The sequence below is a fragment of the Lycium barbarum genome, chromosome 8, assembly GCF_019175385.1.
Source record: "Lycium barbarum isolate Lr01 chromosome 8, ASM1917538v2, whole genome shotgun sequence".
Taxonomy (NCBI): domain Eukaryota; kingdom Viridiplantae; phylum Streptophyta; class Magnoliopsida; order Solanales; family Solanaceae; genus Lycium; species Lycium barbarum.
The window spans coordinates 124,806,764-124,827,293 of record NC_083344.1 but is presented as its reverse complement, the minus strand read 5'-3'; the positions used below and the strand labels follow the sequence as shown (position 1 = coordinate 124,827,293).

The 20,530-nt window shown below is 33.7% G+C and overlaps 2 protein-coding genes across 2 annotated transcripts; one reads left to right on the top strand and one right to left on the bottom strand.

Moving 5' to 3' along the window:
* The first annotated feature begins 8,121 nt into the window (after window positions 1–8,121).
* On the top strand, window positions 8,122–16,848 carry LOC132607148 (uncharacterized). The gene is made up of 12 exons (XM_060320988.1): window positions 8,122–8,282; window positions 9,342–9,469; window positions 9,626–9,688; window positions 10,487–10,608; window positions 10,829–10,944; window positions 11,029–11,833; window positions 12,373–13,104; window positions 14,461–14,676; window positions 14,791–14,886; window positions 14,969–15,163; window positions 15,387–15,500; window positions 16,330–16,848. The coding sequence occupies exons 1-12, from the start codon at window positions 8,188–8,190 to the stop codon at window positions 16,588–16,590; spliced, it is 2,943 nt and encodes a 980-aa protein (XP_060176971.1). The 5' UTR covers window positions 8,122–8,187; the 3' UTR covers window positions 16,591–16,848.
* A 2,186-nt stretch (window positions 16,849–19,034) lies between these two features.
* On the bottom strand, window positions 19,035–20,120 carry LOC132608295 (protein PELOTA 1-like). The gene has a single exon (XM_060322340.1). The coding sequence runs from the start codon at window positions 20,118–20,120 to the stop codon at window positions 19,035–19,037; it is 1,086 nt and encodes a 361-aa protein (XP_060178323.1).
* Between the last annotated feature and the right edge of the window lie 410 nt (window positions 20,121–20,530).

Sequence of the window (20,530 nt, the reverse complement as noted above, 5' to 3'; positions counted from 1 at the left end):
CTTTAAAAAAGTCAGTTTTTTTATTTTAAAAAAAAACATTTTTCACGTGGCATGCTAACTGGCTACCCAGGTGGCTGACATGGCAAGCCACCTGGGTAGCCAGTCAGCATGTTGTTAGGGCTAGGGGTATTTTTGCAAAGTTTGGTAACGGTAGGGGTCGGGATGAAAAGTTTAAAGTATTAGGGGTAAATTTGCCCCTTAGTTCAAAGTACAAGGGTAAATTTGACCCTTTTCCTTAGCTTTTATCATACCCCATATATGTATTAAAATATCTACTAAATATTATAAATATTTGACTACGAAAATTATTATTGTAGATTACTTTGAAATTAAAATCCGAATTAGTGATACCAAAAAAAGATCATTGCAACGCATTTTAGGGCAAAGTACCGATATTTGTAGTAATTAATATGCGAGGCCACCAGCATATGAAAAGAGTCCCTTATATTAGTAGTTTTTCTTGATTGAATATTCGAATCTAGAAGGTGATCCGGGTTTTGAAATCACGCAATATCCAGCAAATTCAAGTCGAATAATACTTGTGCTTAAAAGTGAGATGCATTTTTTTATATTACTTGATTTCAAATGCAATTTATTTTTGCAGTACAGTAACACAAAACATAACTTTATCAAACACGCATATTCTTTAAAGTGCAAGTATTAAATAACAGTTATACTGAAAGTGTTAGAATATTCTTTGTAGTTAAAGATCGATGTCAATTTCTTAAAAAAATTTAATGCAACAATTAAAGTGGTACTACACGTCTATTCAGGTGGAAAGTTCACAATTAAAGTTAGGGATCTATAAAGTTGGTTTCCTCCCATCTGAATAAACACACTATTACTCTCGTAAAAATACAGTATTCTGGTTTTAGTTCCCCACTTTCTGGGTATTAACTTCTTTCCTTTTTCTTCCTTTACACAATCAACATGTAACATTTAGGTTTAAATTACATACACTAACGATGTAATAATCTTTTTATATTATCAGTGTACTTTAACCTATTATAACATATTATTTACAATCTATTAAAGATTACGTACCAATCAATGGTATGTATTAAAAAAAATTACATGCAATTACATTTTTAGTGTAAATATTTTTTACCCGAAACTTAACCTCACACGAATTTGGCCCTTAGCATTTAAATGTATTTGCACTTATTAACACCTAATTTATATAAAATATAAAACTAGGCATAAACAATCCTATGTGGCACCTCTCTATGGCCTCCAATGACATTTATCTTTTTTCTCCTTTTTTTTTGACAATTTTGCCTTCATTTCTCTACATAATTTACTAAATAATTGAATTAAGAACAACCCTAAATAAGCTATTGAATTAACAAAAGCCTTAAATAAGCTTTGCCGTTTAACCCTCTGTGATCCCACATACAACTAATTAATCCCAATTCCCAAGTAACCCTCTGTTGATCCACATAACAGAAATATTTACTCATAATAATCAACGTAAAGCCATTTTTTTCTTGATAATTAATTAGAAACTGAAAATTACAATAAATTTCATTCCTATGCCTTTTGATACTCTATTTCGTGACCTATACATCTTCTTATTCTTCTTGTCTTTTTGGGTAAGCTACTCCCCTTGTGTTGTTCATTTTTGGCTGTGCATTAGGACTATTAAAAAAAAAATGTGGATGATTTTATTTGTCGTAATTCTCATTCAGTAAATTAATTTTTAGTATTTTTTTACAATTCTTATTCATAGTCTATCGATTTTTGTGAAGTATTTTCTTGCAGGGATAAAGAAGAGGAGGGAGGAGGAGAAGACCAAATGGTGGACAAATGAAAAAGAGGACTAGAAAATGACTATGGGGAAATTTGACAATATCCACAAGTAGTGTTCTTCATATTTGACTTTGCGAAAAAAGTTATTTCACATCTCTTTTGGACCACATGCAAGGTATGTAATTTTCTTATAATCTTAATAGTTAGATGACTTAATTTTATTCATACTAATTTTTTATTTGTTCATTGTTTTCACTCCGTAACTAATTTCTCTTTCTTTGTTTGTTTTTCATTATTTTAGTAGGTGATTATTGGAGATGTGGTAAAGTGTCAAATAATACGACCGTTAGAATTGTCTATAGAAATTAGTTGGTTATTTCTCTGATTGCCATTATTTTTGCATGCTAAATGGTTTGGTTTTAGTATTGACATATCATGTCCGTAAAATTAAATTCCATTTCTGAATATACTACTGAAACTGAATTGAATATTTTTATCTGTATGGCTATTATAGCTATAAAACGAATTCTTCAAAATTTTAGTTATAATTTTACCTTTTTTAGTACTCTTTAAAATTTATACAAAAGTTACATAACTTTCATTGGTAAAGTATATTAAGTTGTATTTTACATAAAAGTATATGCTTCAAATAACACAGTGTATGAATTAGCTAATAGTTCGACATTAAACGGAAGTCGGCCCTTTTTTTATCATAAAAAAAAAAGTTTATATAAAAATTCATTATTGGGAACTAACAGTCATTTCAAATTCAAATTCACTGATATATCAACTGTTTGCTTTCATTAGTAAAGTCCAACAAATGGATGTTGCCATTTTTTTTTTTTGATAAATTTCAAAAGTTTCTACTAAAGAAAAAGTTGTACTATTAAAGAGCTCAAGTTTAAAGCATAATTAAAATGCTTCAGCCCACATGTTAACAAATAATCGAGGCAAATCCACCTTTTTAGATATTCTATATATTAATGTTAGCACCCTTATAAGTTTAAATAGTTTGTGTATACACATACACATATGAATGAAAATATTTTCTTATTTTATATTTTAAACATGTATTACGTCATTTACAGAGAATTAAATAAATCAGATTATCTCTTAGGCTTGCCTTATAGTTTTTCATTACTTTTTCTAACTTCCATTCAAGTTGACATTAAATGAGTTTCAAATTTGATTATAATGTTTCTCAATATTCTTTCAGTTAAATGTCACTCAATATTCTTTTAGTTAAAAGATTATGTATAGATTATTTAAAGAATCATGAAAAGATGTTTCATTAAAAAATATTGAACATTAATATCCATTCATATTTATATCTTTTTTATAGTCGCGCGTAGCGCGGGCAAGCACACTAATAAATAAATATGACTTGAATCCCACAATCCGCGGTAGCAATTTTGCCTGCAAAAGGTTTATTTCTGCTGCCTAACATAAGTATTTATCAAATAGAATGGCAAAACGTGAGCTAATCCCAAATGCGTGAAGCAGATTGTAAAACGTGAGTCACATAATTTTGGACTTAACTATAATTATAAATAAAGTGGGTCAAGTCAAAATTCTACGTCCAAAAGATTATGCAAAATTGAAATCACCGTTGTGGAAGAACATTCACCGCATGAACATGATGAAGTTAATAAGATATTCGATTAATTAATGGTTAATAGAGTAGCTGTCAATACAATATAATGAATGGTTTCTTAGCACCAAAGATAGTGGGGCGGTAAATATTCCTTCGTTATTAATCAAAAGTCTCGTGTTCGAATTGTGCAAAACGTTTTACGCTCAAAGTGAATTTCTTGGCACAAATTTGAATTAGTCATACTCTAATACAGATATCGGACACTGAGTGAGAACTATTTAATTTCTCAATCCAATTAAGATATGCATATTGAACAGCAGACGATAAAATATTTATGTAAGAAGAATAGCATCTAAATTTTATATATTTTTGTGCTTACATTATTAAACTTCAAATTTATCAATTCGAAGCTAAGATCCTGATAAATATCTGGAATATTAAAATGTAGGAACTAAACTTGTTTTAACAAATCACGAGTGGAAAGAAACAAAATGTTTTTGACACGAGAAAGATTCGAAGACATACGTGGATCCTATTATGCTACAAAATTTGATAAAAAAATTTAGGCCAAACTAATGACCGACATATGTGGTCGTCCACTTCTTTCACACTTGAACATCTTAAATGACCTTTGTTCCATTTAGACACCTCAGGCGGGCAACTGATGTTCCATTTAGGCATTTTTCACTGAGTTGAAAAATTGTGTATCCTTCGTACAAAACAGGCGCGTGAAGGACTTAATTTTATGTTTTTTTTTTTTTTTAATTATGTCTTCTTCTTCCTTCTCTTTCATTCCAATACTTCCTCTACCACAAACCATCAACTTGCCACGGCAACGCCACCACCGGATAAGTTTTCCGGCATAACAGTGATAACAAATTGACAAACCCTTCCACTGCAAATTAACAAATTGACACCACCACTGGTTGCAATTTTTTTTTCACTGTGCAATATATTCCTCGTCAAACCTAGCTCCAAAAATCATTCAAACAACTTTGATTCTCAACCAAACTCCTGAATACTTCATGAACAAGTTCTTAATGCTCTTAAGAACAATATTTAGCGCACCTAATTGATTTAATTTATTTCTCTTTTCAAGCTTCTAAGCTCCTTCCATGGAGGTCACATTTTTTTTTCTTTGAAAACACCGCCTTCCCGAATGCAATTTTTTTTCCCGAATGTAGCATATCTCCATTGAAGAAGAAAGCTGAAGCCGCCATTGTTGAAGCTCAAAGCTTCCAATTTGAATTTTCGGGTGCCTCAAACGGGCTCCATTTTGAGTGGGTGATATCTCAAAAGAACCGGAACGCCGAGAGGAGTTCGAATCCGAAATTTGGTGCTATTTGGTTGAGATTTGAGGAACTCGCCATTACCGCAACTTAAAGCTTCAAATTCGAAAATCGAATTTCCTAATTGGAGGACTGCAAAAACAAAAACAAATAATGAATTGGGCTATAGATTAGTGCCAAATTTTGAATTATATGCTTCCAAAATGGATCAAAATCTAATGAAAACAAAAAAATAAAAATGGAGCCGTTAGAAAAAAAAAATGGTGCTCGGCAGTAGTAGAGGTGTAGAAAGGGGGAAGGAGGGGTGGGGAAGGTGGGGGAGGGTTTAGAAAGTAGGTAATTTATTTATTTATTTTGGTGAAAAAATAATTTTTTTCTTTTCTTTTTTCTTGTAATTGATTTTTAAATTATTATTTTACACCCAATTGTCACATGTCCTATTTTAATTAGTCACCATGCCACGTCATTCGCGAGTGTATGACACCCATTTTGCAATTTTAGCTGATTGCGAAAAAAGTGTCTAAATGGAACATCAGTTGCCCACCTGAAGTGTCTAAATGGAACAAAGGCCACTTGAAGTGTTCAAGTGAAAGAACTGGACGATCATAGGGGCTGGCGATGGATTTGGCTAAAAATTTAATTACATGTACAATTACAACATACATGGAAAAAAGAAGAAGATAAAATCCCTCCTTGCATCAGCTAGTTTGTCTTCAACAGTGCTAAAAAATTGATTATTGGATGTCGAATCTCTTGATTAATGATTCCAAAACTGTCCATAATTAGTTTATTGGAGATTAGAAATGGGAAAAGGAAACAGAGCATATTAAATAGAGACGAAGTACAGTTTTTATTTATTTATTTATTTAATATTTGGTTTTATGCTAGCTTAGGTGTCCAGTATTCACATTGAGGCCTGATTAAATTTAGATTCGGACCGAGAAGTCCCATGTTGAGAGTAACGGCTCCCAAACAAAAGTCACTCTATACTCATAACTTGAATCTGAAACCTCTAAATAATTAATGATAAAAGAATACTTACCAAATCATCACAACCTCATTACATATACCATTACCAATTAACTTGGAGTTTACTTAATTTGTTCCAATTTATATGCCATTGTTGCATTGTCATCTTGGAACATTTCAAAATAGTTGACATTATTTAGTCTTTGTACAACTTTTACACTTTCAAAATTGATTTCAGGGAACTAATCAAATTGGAAACACGATGTGATATTTTTATTTATTATACTTAGTTTAATGTTTTTTAAAAAAAATACGGTATGTAAATTAAAATAATATTTTAAGTTTTGTGTAGAAGGCATCACCAACATTAGGGTGTATGGTTTGACGCTCCATTTTAAACCAGCATTAAGTTTTATAATTTTTTTGGAATATAATCCCTATTAGTGAGATTTGTCATATCATATTTTTTATTTTAACCTGAGTTATTCCAACTTGCTACATTTAACATGCTACCGTTTAACTGCAAGGAATTGAATTCTGTTTCAGTACTGGTTTAAAAGAATTAGTTCAAGAATTTGGTGAAAGCACATGGGCAGCTTGCAGCTTTCAATAGATGGGGCTATTTCTCATAGCAAATCTCCCCTCTAGCTTGTCCTCCTGTTATTGATAGACATAATTGCATATGAAAATTAGGGTACATTTGTTAGCAAAATAGAGTTATAGGAGAATGTTTACTAGCTTTTCTGTGATGTGAGTTATACAGGGAGAGAAAGAGAGGAAGGTGAGGAGATATATGATCAAAACAGTTTAAATGGTTGGTGATTGTTGAATCCCTTAGATAACGCCTAAGTCCTAACCATGTCTTATGTTTATATTCTTGATTACCAACTCTATGGAGATACAACATTGGGCAATACACACTTTCCTATTTCCTAGTTCTCTCTTTAAGACGCGATTAACATTTTCAACTAGCTAATTAAAACAAAAATCGCCTTCGTTATCAGCGCATACTTAGTGTATAATACGTATATCATCAGCATATACACCAATTATGCAATTATAGAGTAATTATACGTTCTACATTGTAATCAACTATTTTTGTTGTGGGTTATGTTGGGTTGAGCCCCTCATTAAGAGCTCATACTTACCTATAACTAGGGATGGAAATGGCACCAAGTAGCCACCTTTAGAACCACTGTTTAAATATTAGCTAGCATTTGCAAATTATTTAAAATTTAGCCATAACTTAAAAAGCGAACAGAGCTCATACTTATGCCAGCTAGGAGTGACAATAATAATCCATAAAAATATGACATGTCCATTCAACACACTTAATCATGATGAATTAATTTAATTTAATGTAAATTTCCAATGTAAGCAAATTTTTCACTATTATTTCACAGCGACAAAATTAACGACCATCACAATATCTTTTAATCCTACATGTAAAATGTTGAAGTGCTCATGAATGACCTAAAAATGAAAGTCCTGTCTTAGTTTAGCTAATGTTGGTTGATAGCTAGATATGAAGTTCTGAGTATTTATTAATTCGAGTTAGATAATATATTGTGGTTGTGGAGAAAAATTTCGAGTAATGATTGGAGAGTTAACTTTATGAAGAGAATATCAAATGAAAGTTTAAAATTGTACAATCTTCAAAAATTGAATCTTGATATTTATATCAAATAACATTTTTATTGAAATGGTATTAAATATATTTAAAGAGTCTCAAAATAAAAGAATTGTCATATAAATTAGGACAAAAACACTAATAGTTCATTTAATCATTGGTTATAAAGATCTTGAATTTATTGCACTATTAATCCATGAGAACAAATGGATAGGATGCATTGGATTGTGACTTTTTAAGGACGTAAAAATTCATTTTCTTCCTCCAATTTTTCATTAAAAATGAACTCTTCGTACAGATTCTAAATAACAAACATTCTCCTCTTTTGTTTGCATTACCTATTTTGCTATCGATATTTTCAGTTCTCCCCTCTATATTATTCAAATTTTTTATATTATAAGACATTTTGTTTTTTATCTAGGTATTTTACATATAATTCAAGTATATTATGTTTTATTATAGTTTTTTTTAACTTAAGTTCATACGACAAACAAATTTTTTGACAGAGATAAACAAAAGCTTACTTTTAATAAATTCATCAGCTAAGATATTTTCGAAAAGTCAAAAACTAAATGATAAAGGTTTTGTGAAATCTTCTGAGATATTAATGGGTAAATCATTCATGCATTCTAAGTCAATAGTTAATGATTCCTATTTTCATAAAGTTGAGTTTTGGATTTTGCAATTAAAAAATTCACATTTGATTTTTCAATAGATAGCCTCATTAGAAATTGAAAGGATATCAAACCCAATCAAAAGGAAAGGGACTAAAATTGCTCAATAATATATTTTAAGGAGTTACTTTGAACTAACCTCGAACATAGAGGACCAAATTTGTCATTTTCTCGAATGTTTCGCCCCCTTTCAGTAGTAGAACAATGCTTTGTGAGATCTATCTCTCTCTCTCACTCGAAGAGAGAAGAAAATCCAAATTCAACAAGTCATAGCCATTAGCAATGGCGATTAAAGCTTTTCTTATACTTGTCGTGTTATTCTCTTCGTTATACAGTTCATTCTCTCTTTATGAAGACCAAGTTGGACTCGTGGACTGGTACTTTTAACTTTAAAATTTGCATAAATATGTATTGTATTGAACTTGTTGGCGATATTAATGGTTTGCATAAATATGTATTGAATTTGTTGGCGATATTGATAGTTGAACCTCCAGTTGTAGATAAACGAGTGAAGCTTAATTTGATTGTGAAATACTACAAATTATTTAGTATTAGAATGAAACTAGCTCGGAAAAAGTGAAATTGTAATTACGAAGATTTGGATAAATGAGCGAAGCTTAATTTGTTGTGGAATACAAATTGTTTAGTATTAGAATGAAATTAGCTCTAATGGTTTGAGATTGAAGCCTAATTGATTGATTAATTATTGAACAACTTTGTATGCAGGCATCAAAAGTACATTAACTTTAGAATATCCATAGGATTGAATTTGCTGGCGACATAAATAGTTGAACCTCCAATTTTAATTACAGAGACTTAGATAAATGAGTGAAGTTTAATTTGATTGTGAAATGCAAATTGTTTAGTACTAGAATGAAAATTAGCTCGAATAAAGTGAAATAGTAATTGGTTTGAGATTGAGGCGTAATTGATTGATTAGTTAATTGTCACTTTAACTTTAAAATTTGCATGTGAATGTATTCAATCGAGTTTGTTGACGATATTGATACTTGAACCTCCAATTGCAATTACGGAGATTTGGATGAACGAGTGAAGCTTAATTTGATTGTGAAATGCAAATTGTTTAGTATTAGGATGAAAATTAGCTCGAATAAAGTGAAATTGTAATTGATTTGAGATTGAAGTGTAATTGATTGATTGGTTAATTGTTGAACACATTTTATGTAGGCATCAACAGTACATTGGAAAATTTTAACTTTAATATTTGCATAATATATGTATTGAATTGAATATGTTGGTGCTATTGATAGTTGAACCTCCAATTGTAATTAGAGAGATTTGGACAAATGAGCGAAGCTTAATTTGTTGTGAAATACAAATTGTTTAGTATTAGAATGAAATTAGCGAATAAAGTGAAATTGTAATTAGTTTGAGATTGAAGCGTAATTGATTGATTGATTGGTTAATTGTTGCAGGCATCAACAGTACATCGGAAAAGTGAAGAATGCAGTTTTTCAAACTCAGAAAGCTGGTAGGAAGCGTGTTGTGGTATCCACAGAGGAGAATGTCATTGCTTCGCTTGATCTTCGGCATGGGGAGATTTGTGAGTTGACTGTTTATTGTTAGTAAATTCAGTGCTTATTATAGTCAATTGGATGCTAAATTATCAAATTTATTGACGTTAATACTTGTTTATTTAGGTGCATTTTGTGGAGGAAGTTTATTGTTTTGACTTTATTTTATATTTTGTTATGTGCAGTTTGGAGGCATGTTTTTGGGGACAATGACACCATCGATGCAATTGATATCTCCATGGGAAAACGTAATAGCTTGCTCTGTATCTGTCACTTTTTATTTTTCTCTTTATTTGAAAACATTGATATTGAGATTTTTGTTTTAATAGCATATGAATTGCTAAGTACACTGGTTTGCTTGTATCTCTTTTTGGGTATAATATTTGCCATGTCACCAAGTTTTTGTATGTGTGCTCGAGCAAGCACTCACTTAGTTGCAGTTATAGAAAGCTATAACTTATAAACTCCTTTTGTATCATGTGGGAAGTGTTCTTTTTACAAGCTAAATTGTGAAATCTGTCGAGTCATGCCTTAAGAGGTGATCAATCTAATCATTTGAACCAAACTCAACCGTACACCTCACAACATCCAACAGTAGATTTACTTGAGATAAGCACGGAACAATTCTCAAGTAGCACTTGAGTGTAAAGTAGACATCTCCTCATTATTAGATGGTACTTACGGAAAGACAATTGTTTGCCTAAACAGGGCAGGTGTGTTTGTGTTATCTTAATTTGCATTACTTTTCATTTTCACGCTACTATAGTTTAGTTTCATTCACTGTCTCTACTAACTCAGTTTCCTCTTGAAGAAAGTTTCTTGTCCTCAACCGTGCTTATTCTCATCTGAACTTCTTTGGGTCTATTTTTATATTGGCATAATGGCATTTAATGGGTAGTACTGATGAAACATTCTTTTGGCTGCAGTAGTTCTTGCAACACTCTATTGTGTCATCAAAATAATCTTTTCTGGTGTAGTTATAAAAAAATCTTTTATGACATCGAAATTAAATGCTAATAGTTACCAGGCCATTTATCTATTTGCAGATGTTATCACCCTATCATCAGAGGGAAGTATCTTAAGAGCTTGGAACCTTCCTGATGGCCAGATGGTTTGGGAGTCGTTCCTTCGTGGATCAAGGCCCTCCAGATCATTGTTATTGACTCCAGTAAGTGCAGAGAATTGTACTTCACTTTTCATTCTTCTTACAAATATTCTTGATATGTATAGAACATCGAAAATGGTACTCCTTGCATCGCTGCAGTTAGACATGATATAAAGTTTTAGCACCTTAACGTATAATACTTGAAGAAAAATGTGATTTCCATGTTACCTTAAGGACAGAAGTGAACGCCATTGATGGACAAATCTTTTCTTTTCTTTTCCAGACAAACTTGAAAGCTGAGAAGGACAACGTGATTCTTGTTCATGGCAATGGTTACCTGCATTCTCTTTCGAGCATTGATGGTGTCATTCTCTGGACAAAGGATTTATCACGTGAAGGGTTTGACAACTTCCGCTACTCATATGCCGTGTTTTTGTCTAATCTTAAAAAATGTTAATCCTATATGTGCTTCTTCAATTGCAGCATTGACATTCAACATTTGATTCATCCTGAAGGAAGCGAGGCAATGTATGCTATAGGAGTTGGTGATCTGACCCAGTTTGAAGCATATATAATCAATGTTAGGAATGGTGAACTGCTGAAGCACAGCAGGATGGCATTTCCTGGTGGATTTTCCGGTGATATATCTCTTGTCACAAGTGACAAAGCAGTGGTGCTGGACTCCTCTGGGTCAATTTTAGTCTCAATAAGCTTCACTGAGGGAGAAATAAAATTTCAGCAGGTGAACATTGCCAATCTTCTTCAGCACGTGTCAGGCTCAGCTGTGCTATTGCCTTCTAAACTTGCGGGAATGGTCGCTGTGAAAATTGGGAAATCTTTGTCATTCATCAAAGTGACAAATGAAGGCAGATTGGAGGCAGTGGATACAGTGCCTCATCCTGAGGCTGTAAGTGATTCTTTGCCTTTTTCGGAAGGCCAAAGCGGTTTTGGGTTGATTCAGCATGATGGTTCTAAGATTCATCTCACAATAAGGACTGGTAATGATTTGAAGAGCTATTTACTCGAAGAAAGTTTTGAAGTGGACCAACATAGGGGGCTTGTCCACAAGGTTTTCATCAACAACTATATCCGAACCGACCGAACTTATGGATTTAGGGCTTTGATTGTCATGGAAGACCATTCACTGCTATTGATGCAACAGGGTGCGATTGTCTGGAATAGAGAAGATGGGCTTGCATCTATTATAGATGTAACAACCTCGGAATTGCCTGTAGAGAGGGCTGGGGTTGTCTCTAAAGTGGAGCATAGTCTCTTTGAATGGCTCAAGGTATGAAGCTCCTAGATTTCTAAGTTACTCGGACTCTTCGAAAGTGTTGCCGCACCCGTGTCGGATCCTCCAAAAATACACTACTTTTGAAGGATCCGACATGCACCCGACGACATTTTGGGAGAGTCAACATAATAGAACTGTTTCGTAATTAAGCATATAAAGAAAGCATCATAGATATTTTTTGGTATAATTTACACAAATGTCATGGTTACTATGACAAAATGTATGTTGATCCTTGATACTTTAGTTTCCTTATTTTCCAAGATTTTGGTTTGGACCTTATGTCTAACCCCCTTATGAGTCGTCGTAACTTCTTATATCATCTATCGTTAATTTGAAGAACATAAGATCGTGCAAGATGTATAATGTATCACTTTTTGGTGCTTTCTTATCCTTGATATAGACCAATGGAAGTGGTACTTCTGGTCTATGATCTCTGTTGCAGTGTTTGTTGAATTTGATGATATCTTTGACACTGTTTCTCTATTTTTGTTATACCTGACTGTGTCTCTTCTATCTCACTCTTTTCATGGAAGGGCCATCTGCTGAAACTTAAAGGGACCCTAATGCTTGCGACCCCTGATGATATAGCCGCGATTCAGAGACTGAGGTTACAAAGTGCTGAGAAAAGCAAGATGACTCGAGACCATAATGGGTTTAGGAAGCTACTCATTGTACTTACGCGAGCAGGAAAACTTTTTGCGATTCACACAGGAGATGGCCGAATTGTTTGGTCCCTCTTACTGAATGCTTTTCGTAGATCAGAGATATGTGAAAATCCCAGGGTGCTCAAGATACATCAGTGGCAAGTCCCCCATCATCATGCATTAGACGAGAACCCATCAGTCCTTGTGGTTGGTACTAGTGGACTTAACTCAGAAGCATCTGGAATTCTCTCTTTTATTGATGCTTACAAAGGAGAGGAGCTTAATTTCCTAGCACCTGCTCATTCTATTGCACAAGTTATTCCACTGCCATTTACGGATTCCATCGAGCAGCGTCTGCATCTACTGATAGATGCTGAGGGGAATGGCCACCTGTATCCCAGAACTCCTGAGGCAGTTAGCATTTTCCAGAAGGAGTTGGGAAACATATACTGGTACTCAGTTGAAGTAAATAGTAATGTATTAAGGGGACATGTGGTGAAGAAGAATTGCATACCTGAGATAGGCGACGACTACTGTTTTGAATCCAGTGACCTTTGGTCTGTTGTGTTCCCCTCTGAGTCCGAAAAGATCATTGCAACCTCAACAAGAAAATTAAGCGAGGTATTTGTTTGTGTTTTTCTTTATTCTCTAAATGTCAATTGAAAAAATTTCAGCTGCCAATGGCTAACTATGATCGGAGGCTGGTTCCATAGTTGTTTTATGTTTCAATGTTAACTGGGGGTGAGGGGAGACATTGATGGACACCGTGACCCTCTTTCCTGTTTCCTCTTTTTCCCTTGGTGAAATATATGCTCCTTTGTCCGGATTGGATTTACCAACTAAGCTATCTCTGTAATGATTCTATTCCTTTATACATACTTTAAGTTTCATAAGTGATTTCGAACTAGTTTGGATTGAGACATAATTGATTGATTGATTGATATGAATATTTGCAATTTACTTTGCAACGGAAATTCTCTTTTTAATTATCTGTGCTTCATGACATTGATCTTAGTGGTGAGTGGTCCTGGGCTGACCATCTGTGTATGCTAGTCGCCGTCGGTTGACTACAACCTCATTCTTTCAGTTACTAGTGAGATGATAGCATATGTGTTTATTAGTCCTATTGCATCTGATTTTACCCAAATTATCTACTACATTGGAGGAGCATCTTGTAAATTTTTCAGTACTAATTAAGCAGCCGAAGATGGGCTGCTAAAGGGATGAGATGTAGGGAAACTATCAGAATTCTTTGGTATGAAATTGGAAGCTTCAAAGGTGAAAAAATATGAGGATGATGATATAATAGTTTGGATGTATAAATGTTGGGAGGAAGGAGGTTTTCAGGCTCATCAATCAGGGCAGTACGAAATGCTGATGTTGAGAAATCTAGTCCGATTCTGGGAACAGAGAGGGAGAGGAAGTTACATCCAGGCTTAATTCTTATACTTGATAGTTTGTGCAGCATGAGTGTGTTAGTTGGAGATGAAGAACTCTTTCAACAGCATGATGGTAATCTTGGATTCTTGGTTCTCAAGGAAACTTGGGAACCTAAGCTTTTAGTTCACTGTCCGTTGAATCATCTAAATCTCGATCAACAGAATCCGTACATCTGCACCCATTTACATGAAAATTGACGTAAATGAGTGAAGTTTTTGACAGCTACTTGTATAGCCAAATGTAAACTATTAAAAGATCTCTGCAGCAACAACAAATTCAGAAGTTAACTTTAGCACATCCTGAGACCATAGTTTTTCTTTTTGTGACTTTTAGGTTGTTACGATGGTCCTTCATCAGGCATAGGTCTTAACATGTGGGATTACACTGGGTAATGTTGTTGTTGTTGCTGTATAATCGAAAACAGATCATGTGCTTATGTAGCTGTAGTTTCTTACCAGGCCTTCTCTTAACCTATCCTGCTCTTGATGCTGAATTTGTAGATTGTAATACACACTCTGTGTGATGTCATTCTTTCAGGTGGTTCATACACAAGCTAAGGTAACAGGGGACCAGGATGTGTCATATAAATATATATCTAAGAATCTGCTGTTTATGGCCACTGTTACACCCAAATCTGACATTGGCTCAGTACTCCCAGAGGATTCCTGGCTGTTTGTTTATCTCATTGACACAGTAACTGGCCGTGTACTGCACCGGATGTCTCATCATGGCTCTCAGGGACCTGTCCATGCGGTAAGTCTGCCTTGCTCTTCATTTATCAGCATTTGTGAAAATAGTGGCATGCTATCTTTATCATATTACTTTCAAATCGACTAAGCATTGTGACACATTTCTCTGTCTCTGAAGGTGTTTAGTGAGAACTGGGTTGTCTACCACTACTTCAACCTACGAGCACATAGATATGAAATGTCTGTCATTGAGATCTATGATCAGTCTCGAGCGGTACATTTTTCTTCCGAAATATATTTTTCTTGTTCTCTTTGGTCGTGCATTTTCCCGTATCTAAATTTGTGACTATTTGTAGGATAACAAAGATGTGCTGAAGCTTGTTTTGGGAAAGCATAATCTCACGGCAGCCCTGTCTTCGTACTCGCGTCCTGAAGTGATCACTAAATCTCAGTCTTATTTCTTCACTCATTCTGTGAAAACAATGGCAGTGACAGCAACAGCAAAAGGCATTACTTCCAGGCAGCTGCTTATTGGCACAATTGGAGATCAGGTTAGGTTTACTAATATTTTGTCTAAATACTTTTGGCCTTTCTATAGCAACTCTACTATTATTCCTTGGGATAAGTTTGAACCTTTTCAATTGTTGTGCACCTCTGTTATGCTATAAATGCAGTTTAAAGAGAACACTTTTGTTACCCTTTTCCAGGGAGACCTAGATTTTAGTTTCCTTGATGGCATAAACATTTAAAGCTCCATCTGTTGATATAATGCAGGTTTTGGCAGTTGACAAGCGTTTTCTAGATCCTCGAAGAACACTGAACCCTACTCAAGCTGAAAAAGAGGAAGGGATTATACCTCTTACCGACTCATTGCCAATTATGCCACAGGTGAGAATTTTCTTTTTAAACTTCTCCTAAGCAAAGATGGAGTTTTCTTGAGCAACGAAAAGTTTCATATTTTTGAGGCCAATATTTGATAGGCAAAGAGCAGATGCTACATGTAGATGTTCTAGATAAAGAAGCAACACATTTGCTTCAATTGAAGTAATAACTTGGTTGAATCTGCATCTCTAGGTCTCTGCTATAGATTTGGTTTTGCGCTACTTATAATCTGACCATTTTCACTGTGTTGCCTGAACAAGTGTATCAAAGGCTAAAGGGCAAACTTAGGCTGACCATCCAGCTTTCCAATCTCACAGTAGACTGGTTAAGATATAATTCCCATTTATCGTGTTGTCATAGATTCAAGTGTGTTGTTCCCGATTGTCCTCTTTTTAGTGTGAACAAAGAGCCTAAGCAAATGGTATTGAGTGTGCTTCTAGACTAGGGACCTAATTTTGAGTATTCTAGTGCACTTCGAAAATGAAATAGGAGTCTATTTGGCATCCGTTACAGGACGATATACATCCTTCACATTGATGGTACATGGATTTTTCTTTGATGATATCTGAATGAGTTTTCATGGCCTATGTGCCAATGATGACGGAAAAATCTACCTCACATCGACAAATTACATCTTACTTTCCAACATATACTGGTTGGAGGAGCTCTTCTACCCCTTCAAGCTTCTCTATATACCTAACTGCAAAATAAATACAACATGCAAATTGCATTTACTAATTCAGGCCTCTCAGAATTTTTCTTCTGATGCTTGTTTCCATCTGAGGTGATTATCAATGGTTGGTTCTTCATATTAATTTGATGGTTACTCCTGCAGGCTTACGTCACACATGCCCTTAAAGTGGAAGGCCTTCGAAACATAATAGCTATACCAGCAAAGCTGGAGTCAACCACCCTTGTCTTTGCTCATGGACTGGATCTCTTTTTCACTCGGCTTGCTCCGTCAAAGACCTATGACTCTCTTACTGAAGATTTTAGTTATGCATTGCTTCTCATTACAATAGTTGCCCTGGTTATAGCAATTTTTGTAACATGGATTTTGTCCGAGAGGAAAGAGTTAGAGGAGAAGTGGAAGTGAGTCAAGTCCATATGCTACTCCATGACGTCTTCAACCCTGTAATTTTGAGTCCTAACCTTTTGGCGTTGCTTATTTAATAGGAAAGTTAAGCTAGGCTGTGTTCTAGAAACTTATCTTTACACATAACTAGGTTGTAGGCAGTACAATTTTGTCATGACAAGCATATGAAGTGACATAGAAACTCTTTCTTGTATGACATGATGAAGCCAAAGGGCTTTGCTTTTTGCTATATCCTTTCGCGAAGATGTTGAGTGTCAACTATAATGGACTAAAATTGCGTTCTCTTATTGAATCTGGTTTTTTTGGAACGTTATAACTGAGCTCCTATCCTTTTGCTCACCATGCCTCAATTTCTGTGCTATGCATGATCCCATGTCTAATGGGAGAGACAGAATGTATTAGAATGAACAGTGTTATTATGGTCGCCTTTTTTAGCCTTCTTCAAGGGATGCGCCCTATGCATATTTGCTATTTTCTGAAACTACGTCCAGATAATTTGACCAAAGTATTGAAAGTTGAAACTGAAACACAATTCTAGAAAAATTGGTCGTGTGCCTGTGATAGTCACCAAATGATAGCGTTCATGCATTATATTAAAAACTTATAATACCTCAGTAGCGAAACTCTATGATCTCCTACCATGAGCTTTAACACAACAATAGCCATTGTCATAAACACTTTAAGCACCGTATGTTTTCACACTTCATCATCACTATTTGTCCTTCAACCTAATATATCATCTTTTTTCTACTAAGATGTTTATTAGTTATAGCCATTGTTTTAAAAGCAGTGTTAGGACTCGCCCCGAGGCTCGCCTCGGGGCAGGGCAGTGGCAAAACGCATTGGGGCTAACGTGCGGGGCTTAGTTCCTATAAGGCTTACGCCCTAAGCGCCCAACCGTACGCCCTAAACACACCTAACGCTCAACGCCTAGGGCTCGCCTAACAGTTTTTACACAAATTATATTTTAAATTTCTTAATTAAAATCATTCACCCTCATAATTGTTTTACAAAATAATGCTACTTAATAGTTTTTCATCTATAGAAATAGAAGATTGGGTGTAACTCAGTAACTCATATAACAAGTTGTAGTATTGGATATTTACTATTTGAGAACGTCGTGAGGGTGAATATCACTTAATTTTTTTAAAAAAAACTCATAGCGGAATTGTACATTTTCACTTGTCATTGATCATAAGTCCTATGTATCAGAATTATCATATAATTTTATTTTTTGTTCATGAAGAAGTTATTTTTTAATTGTAATATTGATAAATTTTATTGATTATTTGCTTATAGGGAGATAAAATGAATAGTATGATAGTAATAGTGTTTTAAGAAACTGTGTTTTTTTCCGTGTTTGAAAGTTAAAATGTTAGAATTGTTTTGCATTTCATAATAGCTTTTATTTCATTGTATTGTTTATACTTGTAAAATTATGTTATATATAATTACAAGTTATAAGTGGTGTATAATGGATTGCTTTGATCATTTTTTTGTGAGAATCAAGCGCACGCGCGCTCACACACACACACATATACATACATACATACATACACACACACACACATATATATATATATATATATATATATATATATATATATATATATATATATATATATATATATATATATATATATATATATATATATATATCATATTTACAGTTTTCTTTTATTTTTTATGTAATTTTACCTATTTAAAAATAGTTATTGTAATTATATTATTTTAAGAAATACTAAAAATTAAATACCCATAGGGCTTACGCCTCGTCGAGACGTATGTAAAACGCCCCGCCTTACGCCCCCGCCTTTTAAAACACTGTATAGCTCAAAAAAGAAGGGAGAAAAGGAAAGAAAACTAAAACCTAAAAAGAGATTGTTATTTCATGTTAATTGTTCATTCGAGTTACCACAACTTTGATATTTGCATTTAGCTCAAAAGGTGAAGTTCTCACGATCTCATCCATCGAAAGTTTAAACACTGTTTGTTGTCACCAAATACTCTTGCTCAACTTCCCAAATTCTTTTTTAAATTTCAACTTCAAATATTTATTTATTCTCATATTTTAACCGAATCAGGTCCAAACGTCTAGCCTCGTGCTACAAAGAGCTGAGCTTTTATTAGTGCAATGTTTCTCCATTTAGTTGAAACACGTTGTAACATTGATCTGAACTTATAACTATCTTATAACTATTTTAATATTGTTCCTAATTTTGCACATTCACTAATTAAGAACTATGTAAATTTCCTACTGAAGAGACTGCATATATCAAAGCAATCAACATTCTACGAAATGCTTCCAAACCACACCTAAAATCATCATTAATCAACAACTTAATCACAATATAAACATGATTCAAAAAGTAACCATATATAAACGCTTTAATTAATAATCTCAATACAAAAATTCTCTCATAAGAGAACTGAACAAACATTAATTACAAAACCAAATCCTCAAGATTAGGTATAGGAAACCTCAAAATTGCAGCAACACCAGTCATCTGAGCAAGTCTATGTCCTTCAACATCATTAAATTGTACCACTTTCCCACCAGCTTCATTCACTGATTTCTTTAACCCTAAATACTTTTTCCTTAGCTTAATATCCTTATTTTCCAATATTTCTTCAGTAATTAAAAGTGTCTCAATTGCCATCAAATCATGTGCATATTCCACACTTTTTGTACCATAACATGCCCTATCACATTTTGTTACAACCAAATTCATAAACTCATCCAACACCTTCATATTCATTTCACTCTTTGTACCCTTCATCACATTCATCACAACTTTATCAGTCAAAATTTCCTTCACATTGTTCTTATTCACCATTAAAATACGCGATTTTTTACTCTCGATCGACTTTATCTTCGATAAGTAAACTCGGAACTCATCCTTTATCGACTCATTACTCGCGATCACAACATAAGGTACGATATCCATATCGATATACTTCCTAAACGAAACGAAAACATTCTCGAAAAATTTCTTCGAATTCGAGGTGTTTTTCGTCATTTTATCGCCTCGAATTGTCGAACAGTGAGTAGTTGTTGAATTTTTACCGATCAGTAAAATCTCAGCTAACCCTTCCTTCATCAAAATTATCCCTAAATCAGATTTTGACCCGTTTTGACCCGACCCGTCTTTCAAAATCCCTATTTGTTCTTCATCCCAAATCTCCTTCGTTAAATTGAAATCCTTTTTAATTTCCAACTCCAATGTGTGGAAAACACCTGATTTAACATGTTCGTTTGATGTTATTGTTTTGCCACGTAGACGAATAATTGAAGAGCTTTTTTCGTAATCGAGATTTGTGATTTTAATTTCTAGGTCGAGTTTAACCCTAGAATTGTTCTTTTTGTTTGTTGAATCTGATGAATTTTGGATTTTGCGAGTGGTTGAGGTAGAAATGATATCACCTTTGGTAATTAGATTAAATAAAAGCCATAAATCATCTGGTTTTTCTGGTATGATTGTGATTGTGCCCGGTTGATTTGGGAGTAATTTTTTACCTAAAAGCTTCATTGTGTGTGGGTTTAATGTGTTTCTTGTGATTGATATTATGCATGCAGTATTATATAGCGTATGTTTTGGTGTTAATTTACGATTTCCTGTGGGTTTCGGATTGTCATTATTTTCCTTTTTGGTTTCGGATTAGGAATCGTTTTTGCTTACGGTTTTCCAATTACACGCTTTCCTTCGCTGAAGTATATATTTACGAAATGTGTTGTATATATTAAGAAGAAATATTTATGAAACGTGACGATAGTTTTCTATTTTCAAAACATTACGTTACAAACTCTATATAAAACATGTTTTAATTTTTTTATTTTTTTATTTTAAATTTTTATCAATTTTTTTAAATTATTATTTTTTATTTTTTTAAAAAAATATTTTTTTTGCTAAAAAATTTATGTTTGAAATGTGTATATCTC